The sequence below is a fragment of the Cyprinodon variegatus genome, unplaced genomic scaffold (genome assembly GCF_000732505.1).
Source record: "Cyprinodon variegatus isolate N-32 unplaced genomic scaffold, C_variegatus-1.0 Scaffold513, whole genome shotgun sequence".
Lineage (NCBI taxonomy): Eukaryota > Metazoa > Chordata > Actinopteri > Cyprinodontiformes > Cyprinodontidae > Cyprinodon > Cyprinodon variegatus.
Genome location: NW_015150966.1, coordinates 200,276 through 210,617, shown reverse-complemented (window position 1 = coordinate 210,617; position 10,342 = coordinate 200,276). Strand labels below are relative to the sequence as shown.

At 40.8% G+C, this 10,342-nt stretch overlaps 1 protein-coding gene across 1 annotated transcript in view; it reads right to left on the bottom strand.

Annotated features, from left to right (window-relative positions):
- LOC107094903 (spondin-1-like) overlaps positions 1-10,342 on the bottom strand; it is a 160,000-nt gene that overhangs the window by 35,355 nt on the left and 114,303 nt on the right. The window contains exon 8 of the mRNA XM_015390793.1: positions 5,857-6,058. Coding sequence (XP_015246279.1) covers positions 5,857-6,058 — 202 coding nt within the window. The remainder of the gene's footprint in view (positions 1-5,856; positions 6,059-10,342) is intronic.

The window sequence follows — 10,342 nt, the reverse complement described above, 5'->3', positions numbered from 1 at the left end:
TTCATAATTTTTTTTGATATGTGGTTTTACTGCTTTAGATTTGAAACCAGATTTCATTTGATTTTGTATGTGGTATGGCTGTTATATATTTATAACCATACTGCATTTCATAAGGTATGCCATCATTCTGATACTGACCAGAATGTATTAAGCCTGCCATATTTATCAAGGTTCATATCATCCGTTGCAAGTATGGAGATGGAGAGAAAGAGGGGAAGAAGAGTGATAAACAGGGAAATGCAACAGGTTGGTCTAACACTAAATTGAAGTTTATGAACAGCCATCAATATTTGTTATATTGAAAACATTAGCAAGATTGTAATATATTCAAACCTATTAAATAATGCCTGTTTGACAATACTACTTATTGCAAAGAAGAAAAATTACATTAAACACATTGATCAGCCTCTAAGCATAGTTGTCGCTAACATATATTTCAGTCTAGTAAAGACTAGCTCGGGGTTCTCCATGGTGTTCTTCTTTTTATAAAAGGGTTCTTTGGGAAACCATCTCCAGTTCTAGAAGAGCTCCCAAAACTTTACTATCTTGTTGAGCTTTTTTAAGTTTTTGCTCTGATGTTGTTACCCCAGCAGATGGTACAGCAGACTTATTGAAGATATGTTGCGTGGTGATGCAGCTAAAGGATCTTCCCTAAGCGGTATAGTCTGCTGTAACTGCTATTGTAGACAGCTTAACAGTGCTGTCTCCAGTTGCCTGTTTGCTAGGTAAACACTGGGGGAGTTGGCAGTGGTATATGTTTCATCAGTTTAATACTGGGTCAGGTAATCATGATCCTTGAAGTGTATTTTTTTGCTAAAACAAGTGTTAACATAATGACAATGGTGGTGTGTAATATGTACTAAGGTTAAAATTGTGAAGTATTTCCTTCACAGAAATTTAGAGAAGATAGATTTTTGACAGTATGCACGTCATGCTGTCATGATCTGCCCTGATAGCTGACCTTAATTATTCATGTCTTTGACCACCTGCTTAATTAATTCTGCCTGGTCTCTAATCATCTCTGATCCCATCCACCTGGACATTCTACTTTATATTGAGCTCAGTCCAGCTATTGGGTCCAGATCATATTTTGCTTCCTGTTTTTTGTTTGGTTTATTTCTAAGGTTCATGTCTTCATTCCCGACTGCCAGTGGCTTGAGAGGTTTAGTGTTTGTCTTGTCTTCTGGTCCTGTTCTGGCCCTTCTCTGTGGGGAATCAGGGATTTGGCTCAGAATGCGGGGAAGGTCGGTTTTATTCCCGTAAGCCTGGCTCCTAGGATAAAAACCAGTTTAAAGTCCTGCAGAAATCCTGGTACCACCTATTGTCTCTGTTCCCTCAACCACTGAGTGTTAGAAATCCAGTTTGTGTGTTTCCTTTTTCCACCACCAGGAGGTGCCCTGTCCTCGCTGTCCCTTGCTGCACACCTGCGGCTCATTGGACCATTATCTGGAGGAGTATTTGAGCAGTGGGCTGTCACTACCTCGACTGGTTGCCAGTTTTGGGTTCTCTAGCCAAGCTGAGATTAGTTGAGTCTAACCTAGCTTTGTTTCTCTGAGTCTAACCAGTTCTTGTCTTTGCTCTCCGGCAGGAAGCTTTCCTGTGTTACTGGATACCTGGACCTTCTCCCCTCTGGAAGGAAATACCGAGTTTACACTGAGCAGGGGAAAACCTCCACATGTTCCGTTTAAGTTCCCATCGGAAATCTGAGTGACAGTCCGCTCCATTACTCCTCCGGGTCCAACGCCTGTCTACCTGTCCGCCCTCCAACGTGTGCTCTTTTCACTGGATACCTCACACAGACTGGATTCAAGGACTAACCAGGCCCCCCTCAAACCTGAGTCCCATTCCTGCATTATCTAAGACCATCCAAGATTCCCACAGACCCTGAACTGACTTCTGAACTTCCCTTCTCACTTCCAGTTCCGGTTCACCAGCTCACTGAGTACCAGATCCTACTCCTGTTGACTTCCACAATAAACCTGTTAAACTTTTACCGTGTCCTCTGAGTGGTTTCTCTGCATATGGGTCAGATTCGTAAAACCGATCATGACACTGAGCCTGCCTGTCTGCACTTGATCCTGCCTGTCTGCATCTGTGCCTGTCTCTCTGAGCACGCTTCTGGACTCGTGGAACTCTGAACCTGCCTTCATGCTCTGAGGATTCCTGGAAGCCTGGATCCCTCCGTTCCTGTTTGGATAGTAACGGATCTGTTTTCCCCTGACCTGGACCGGCCTACTGCCTGTTCTCCAGGGCTGCAGCATCGGGGAAACTCTGGGCAGCTAAGGGCCGCATCTCGTTAGTAGTGCATTGGCTGATCCAGCCTATAATTGAGATGATGGACTGAACTGTTAAACAAGAGTGTCAGTGATTGACCCGCCCCCCTCCCGCATCCGCTTCAGTCTGTAGTTCAACAGCAACCCACTTTTGTGCCTTTTCTGTCTGTTTATTTGAATAAACGTTTACTTTCCTACTGACTGGATCTTGAATACTCAGTCCATCTGTTCTGTTCTATGACACATGCAGCATATAGTAATAAGACTAGCAAAATAGTGTATCATTATCAAGGATAATTAGTCACTTTTTTGCCTTGTAAAAAACTAGATTTAGGAAGGCAGTCAAACTTAGAACACTGTCAAAAAAGATGAAAACTACAACAGACAGGAGAGTTACTTGGAAAAGTCCCTCAAATCACATTCATCTTAAACAAGAGCGTAAATAAAGCCCCACTTTTTTGTTTTTACTTTTAAATAATGATATTCACAAAAATGCGACCATGATGTGAGCATTAATGCTTGCATAAAAGAAGAATGAATTTGCTCATGAGGCTAAATTCAAGCCCCCAACACTCAAGAAACACTCTGTCTTTAATAACAACAACACCTGGTTTTATGTGAGGGAAGTTTTTGAAAAGTATTTACCATCTCCCCTCTGCAGGATAGGCGCTATGCGTATTCATGAGTGCAAACTATAAATAAATTGCTCTAGTCTCAAAACAGTTGGTGAATATGGATGAGCCCCTTTTATTTCAGGGCTGTAAAGTTTTTCACAGAAAGTGAAACTGAAAAACACTCTGATGCTGCATTTTATAAACATAAAGGCTGATTTAGATATACTGCTTGTTGTTGCTTGATTGCACAGCGGGGCAGTGGGTAGCACTGCTGCCTTGCAGCAAGAAGGTTCCAGGTTAAATTCCTGGCCGGAGGTCTTTCTGCATGGAGTTTGTATGTTCTCCCCGAGCATGCACAGGTTCTCTCTGGGTACTCCGAAAACATGACTTAGGTTAATTGGCCTCTCTAAATTCTCTTTAGATGTGAGTGTGTGCATGAAAGGTTGTTTGTCCTGTATGTCTCTGTGTTACTCTACGACAGACTGGTGACCTGTCCAGGGTGTACCCCACCTCTTGCCCATAGACAGCTGAAGATAGGATAAAGCACCCCGCAAGACCCAAGCAGGGATAAGCTTGATGGAAAACGGACTGCAAATATGCAAATATGCACTGCAAATATGTGTGGTACCACACAGACACAAAGCATGTGCAATGAAGTGCAATGAAGCTCATTGTTTCTAGTGTAGAAACCATGTTAAGAAAAGCTGCATACTAGCTGTGCATCACAGACGTGCTCCAAACCACTAGGGGGAGACAATCAACACATATGAGACTGTGGAGATTAGTATGTGTAAATGTTGATTAACGAGACAGACCCTAACTCTAAATCTCATTGTTTCAATCAGGCTGCCTTCAAACTGAAGGAGTCCTACAGAGCTTGGTTGACTTGTGGGGCTTCTAAAGCTCCATACAGGTTCTGTGAGGCCAAGCAGGCTGCTGACAAACACTCAGGCCTGGCAGGAGTGCCCCTGAACTGGCAGACCGGGATGGTGCCCTGGGCTTCCACCAGAGGAGTTGTTACCCCTCGCTCCATAAATTTTGGCATACTATGGAAGAATATGAATTGAACCTGTTAACATAGTACTCAGCTGTCTGTTAGCACAATGTCAGGACAGACAGAAAACATAACTGACTTTAGAGAAGCAGTCTTGTGCCTCAGAAATCTAAATTATTTGTAGTATATAAGAGAGTATATAAATATAGTGTTGGGATCCTGAGGCTTGCCCACCAGAGGGCGCCATGGATCCCTTCCTAGGGGTTTGTGTTACTGTTGGGATCTGGGTTTCTGTCTACCTTTCTCCACCAGAGGGCGTATTGGATCTCCTGAAGCTGGAGCTGACTTCACCAGCAGTTCCTCATCTGCTCATCAGGAGACCAGTACTTAAGCGGGCTGAGGACCTCACTCCAGTGCCAGAGTGTTAGTTACGGTACAACAAACCCTGAGCCAACCTGTCTGTCTAGTCTCCTGACTACGAGTCCTGAACCTGAACCTGATCCATTTTGTCTTCTCTGCTTCCCAGGTCGAACCAGTCTGAAACCAGAAACCCCTGAAGAGTTTTTCTGTTGGTAATCTGTCAGTCTGATCTCTGAAGAACCCTGGAGAACCAAACCTGTCAAGGACCTGCCTGCCTGCTCTCTGAAGTATCTGGAAGGGAAACTCAAACCTGGTGATCTGCAAGCTCTAGACCTAGCTCAGCCTCCACCAAGCCCTCAGCCTGCTGTTAGCCTCTGAACCCTCCTGGTTCCCCCTTCTGCCGCTCTGCTCAATCTCCAGAACAGTAAACCCAGTTGTGACCAGCCCTGGACCTGATTACCCCCTGTCCTGTTATTATGCTCTTTATTAATTAAACCTTTGAACTTTTCCCCTGCCTCTGGTTGTGTTCTGCATATGGGCTAGGAATCAAAACCCACCATGACATATAGTATATAACTGATAAAGATCTTTTTACAACAGGAAAACATTTAGGATACCTGCCGGTCTTTCCAGGAGGAGGAATATCAGTAACTTTGCCCGTATCTTCTAAGAAATTATGTAAAAAAAAAAAAAAAGGAGTTTTATCTGAAACTTTAAAAAACATCAATTAGTGTGTTGAGCTTGATCTCAGTCAAACTAAAGAACAGTTAGAGTTTGTTTTGAGCCCATCTGGCTTTGAGTAACAGTACCACATTTAAAATAAACTAGAGCAAATCTTCATAAACACCTTTTTACAAACTACCAAGCACAATAATGAAGTGGTGATGATATTGGCTTGCTCTGCAGTCATTATCTTTAACATAAACTCTCCAAAAGCCAAAGCACTGTGAAGTTAAAATGAAGGCCAATTGTCTAAGAGCCAATGCTTGTTTCTAATTGGGTTATAAACAGCATCATGATCTCAAAAACAACAGTCAATCTGCAACACACTGGTTAGGAAAAAGAAAAGAAGAAGAAAGTGTTGCAATGGTCCATTCTAAAGCTGTACATCACTGTAAAGCTGTGGTCTCTCCAGAAAGATGTGCAAGAACAAATGTCTTCACAAGATAATGAACTAAACTGCTAAAGAAAAGTTATTTAAGGGGTCTCTTTAAGGCATTTATACACAAACAATATGTCAGGTGAAAGCTCTGATTTTTTATTTTTTGCTGACCCCAAAACAACCCTGAACTGGATGAAAACATCCTAACATTTCTTATAATTCATGTATTTCTGTGATGGCAGTGCGGCATGGAAACATTTCCAGTAATCTGTCGCTAATGTACCTACATGCTTCATCTTTTGACTTAATGGCCTCTTTTTCTGATTTATGTTGCTGTTATTTTTTAATGACCGTCATGATGATAGATCTTGTGAATTCTCCACATTTATCTAGCTGAGATGCTGGTTTGGGACTACAGCAGTATGGTTCATCTTTTAGGTATCAAACTTTGTAAAAACAAACAAACAAAAAAACAAACAAACATGTAATAATAAAGAAAGTAAGATTTAGTACCTCATATGTGACACCGCTGTCTGTGCCTGCGTCCCATGGGATGAGGTCTGCCACAAGTTTCTGGACCCAGCCACAGTCCTTGGTGCAGAGATCCTCTCCTGACAGCCCCACATTCCAGTCTGGGCTTGGCCCAAGCATAGTGAGGAAGGACATAAGATGCCGGGTCCGATCCACAGAAAACTCTGCCGAGGGAGCTGCTCGCCTGGTTTAAGTGGAGGGAACATAAAGCAAAATCAATAAAGTGACAAGAAAAAGTATTTACCACTTAATAGTATCTTCTGTTTCTGTGTGTTCATTTAACCAGAAAGATCCAACTTAGGTTACAAACCTATTTTCCATGGCGAAGGTTTTGAAAAAAAAAATGAACATAGTTTTAGAGAACACCCTTATTAAATATAGGAACATGAAGAGTAAAATGTAAAGTCAATGACTGGATGAGGTCAGCTTGGTTTCCTTAGACGGAAAATGTTTAACAAATTTGTCTGGCTTCTTTGATTGAGTTTTTCAAAAACCGGTTCCTGTGCAGAACCAATTCCGTATGGCAATTGGCAGCTCGCTTAACGATTCTCTTAACGATTCCAGGCAGCACCAGAGCCTAGCTCTGGGCAGCACGACTTATGTCATGTTTTTTTTTGGCGCAAGTTATGCACACGGCATTCAGTAAGCAAGTACGACATGACCAGGCGTAAATCTAGAAAAGCAAAACAAAAGCGCTCAAAGTGATTGAAAGTTTGGTTTGATTTTAAGGAAGAGAAAGATGGCAACATGGCGCTTTGCAATGCTTGCAAGGTAGCAATTAAATCTGCGGAAGGAAATACTTCCAACATGCAGAAACACCTGTGCACACAACATGGCATACATCTTAACAAATGCTGTGTTTTTGATGCTTCCGGAGAGAAGCTAAAGTTACGACCAGCATGGAAGGCAACTCTGGTGGTAAGTAGCTAGTTTTATATCACTAGCTGTGCTTAAAGTGGTTCCAAGTAAATCATATGTCATTTCTGGAAATAAACCAGTTTCCTACCTCTCTTTGAGGTTATTAAGCGAGAGAGCCTTTCAGCACTTAATTACTAGCATGTTTAATTAGAACTACTGGAAGCTAAAATTCTTACATGATTCTAGCTGTTGCAATGGATGTAACGAAACATGTTACTGAGTTGCTCCACAGTTCAGGGAGAGAGAGAAAGGTGACGCTCGTTTATTTAAATCAGGGGAGATGAGTTTATTTCCCAAAATTGTACAGTAATGCTTTTTCATTAAACGGATGCCATCTTCATTCGATTTAGATGAGTGTGACGAGATGGGTAGCCTGGCTGCTCAGAGGCTGGCAGCTCCTGTTCACGGATGTCTGTTTTCGCCGAGGTAGGCAGAAATAGAACGAACCTCACCGTACACTCACCATGTTTCACAGAATCGATAAGAGAATCGGAATCATGAAAATAGCATTAATTTCCAACCCTAGATGACGTGTAAATTGGCGCTATATAAAAACAATGAATTGAAATAATTTAAAGAAAAAAAACCATTTGTAATGCATTTAAGCTAAAAAATATCTGGAATCAACTTAAAATGTGTTAAATCCTGATATTAAAAAGGTTTTCAAACAAGTTTGCATTAAAACTTCTGATGTTCAAAGCAAGTGCAATTCGTATTTGATTTGTTAATTTAGCCGAAAAACCAAGAACATTGTTTTGCATTTTATTGTCTTCCTGTATATTTACATCATATTCTTAAGAGCAAACAGTGCAAAATACAGGGTGGAGGAAATGCAATATCTGGAAAACCCGCAACAGGATTAATCAAAGGCGACAATTATTGTAGGCACAGTTTTTCTGTATATATATCCTTCTGGCTACCAGGTAAAAAAATATTGTTCCCACTTTGGTTCCCCAATCCCTGTAAGATAATTAGATAGCAGAAAATAAGATATTCTGTATGACCACTGCAGTGGACGTAGGATGTAGCACATTTGAAACTTATCCCTTATGCGAATGAATAACTTAGAAAGAAAAACTTAAAACATATAATATCATAATTAGCTTGTGTGGTTTGGTAGTTCAAAAGCAATTCTCCCTCTTGTAAATATATAAGAACAGCTTTGCACTTGTTGCACATCACGTTTTTTGCTCTTGCAACTGGATCTGTGACACCTTTGCATGTGTTTCATCCACATTCTACAGTATACAGTAGAAGATAGTTGGCAACCTAGTGTCTCAGAGCCGTATTTTCATGCGGTTTCCACTTTTGACATGGGGGAGTGTTGTAATTGTTGCTGTCATTTAAATTTCCTGCTTGGGTCTGAGTAACCAGCCCTTGACTATAGAGCAGTTTTAAGTCAAGGAACTAAAGTGTTTTATACCCCAGAAACTGGCAGTCACTCAAACACTGAAGGCAAGAGTTTTCTCAAATGATTGGCCGTTTAAGCTGTTAGGAGAGGAGAAGGTAGTTAGGAAAAGAAAAGTTGAATATTACGAAAAGGTCTGTGTCATAATACAGTATGGCATCCTACAACCATTCATTCATGGGTGGGAATGTATCTCATCCAAGGGAGTGGGTTACCTCGTAATGTTGCCATCTCAACCCAACAAAATTGTGATGAATAAAAGCAGAAAAAAAACCCTTTTTAATTTTTGCAATTTTAAAAAATTGTTAGGGGGTTTTTTGGTAAAGAAATTCTTTATTTTCAGCATAAAGTGTCTAAAAGGTTGAAATGTATAAATAAAACAAGATTATTATGAAACAAATGTATGTCAGTCTTATAGCTTTTTGCAAAAATCTACAATTTACTCAACTAAACCCTTAGCAAGATCAGGAAACATTGAGATATTGCATGAATTACATGCAAATCTGACAGCTACAATGGCCCAAATATATGCAGACACAAAATAGCTAATCAGCTGAAGAAAACTCCTGGTTATGCTATAACCAGTTCAGTAACAATTTAAAGTCAAGATTAAAATATCTGAGGAACATTAGGCAAATTAGAAACCACTAATATGCAAAACCATGGCAGCTCAGCATACAATGTTGCAGGACACGATATGCTGCTTCAGATTCACTGATTTTGCAGGTGTGCACAAGCTTTTGACTGCTGTTATTCATAAAAGTAATAGTTGCACAACATATGGCAAATGGTAGACACTGCTAGGAGGGGTTATTAAACAGATGTTTAGTGGAAGATACACAAGTGTCAGCATGTGAGTGAGTGTCTGTGCACCTAAAGTCTTCAGGGCAAGAGTTGTTAAAAGATCCTAATTGCTCTTGAACTCATTCCAGAGGTGTCATAGTCTTTTAATATTCAAACAAGTAAATGTGCCGCTCTCCAAGCATATAAAGGATGCCAGCGAAAAACAATAAGGTTTATTAATATTCATGCACTACAATAGTTCATTGATCGTGATGGAGCTAAAACTTTACTCAAACAAACTTCCGTGTTATGCTGATTAATTTTGCTAATTGCTACTTATGATGCAGATTTATTCTGTCATTCATTTATAAACCACATTATCTAAATATGTATTTAGTAACTAGGAAAAAGTGTCTAACTTTTTTTTATCAGCTACAGATGATAAACTAAGCAGATTCTAGTCATGTCCATTGAGGGGGCTATAGCTCGGACTGCTCAGATGACCATGGGCAAGACCATTGCCTTCACCTTCCAGGCTCTTTCTGTTACTTCCCTGAGCCCTTATTATACCTCCAGTTTCTCATCTTGTTTTTCTGGTGTTTCTATATTTTAGGAAGGCCACATTAATCACTATGACTTTCCTATGTCACGTTTCTTTTTGGAGGTTTTTGTGAGGACCCAAATGCAGAGGCTAAGAGGCAGGGGTGAGTTCTTTGAAGATTTAATGAATGATCACAGGCAGCAAAAACAGGAATCCAAAAAAATCCAACTTAAAAATGTTAAACAAAACAGGAATCCAAAAATCCAACATAAAAATTAAACACAAACTAGAACCATGGGGACATCAGGGGAAAACAATCATGAGGAAGCCAGGGTAAGACAAAGTAAGACAAGGAACCAGCACTGAGGGACTGCACAGGGAGTGTATTTATGGCTGACTGAACAAAGGCAGGACTAACAAGCGTATAAGGAGCAGGTGTGAGCAGAGCTGACGAGGAAGCCAAGGGAAAAGAAAACACAAGGGGGCAACCGAGGACATGCAAAGAAAAAACTAAGAAACTTAAATAAATCCAGAACACACCAATAAAGCTACAAAACAAAGAAAAACATGGATAAACGTGGAACTGAAAACTTTGAGAAAACCAACAGAACCACAATCGTTACAGAGCCCCCCACTTAACGGCAGATTTCCGATGCCATCTTATGTCCAAAAACAAAAAACAACCCACCCAGGGGGGGCGGAGGGGGAACCAGGAAGGAGGGCAAGAAACAAAAAAAAAACATAGTCCAAAAAACAAAACAGCAAAACGGGGCCGGAGGCGAGGCAGAGTCCCAGGAGGGTGGTCGAGTGGATGCTGT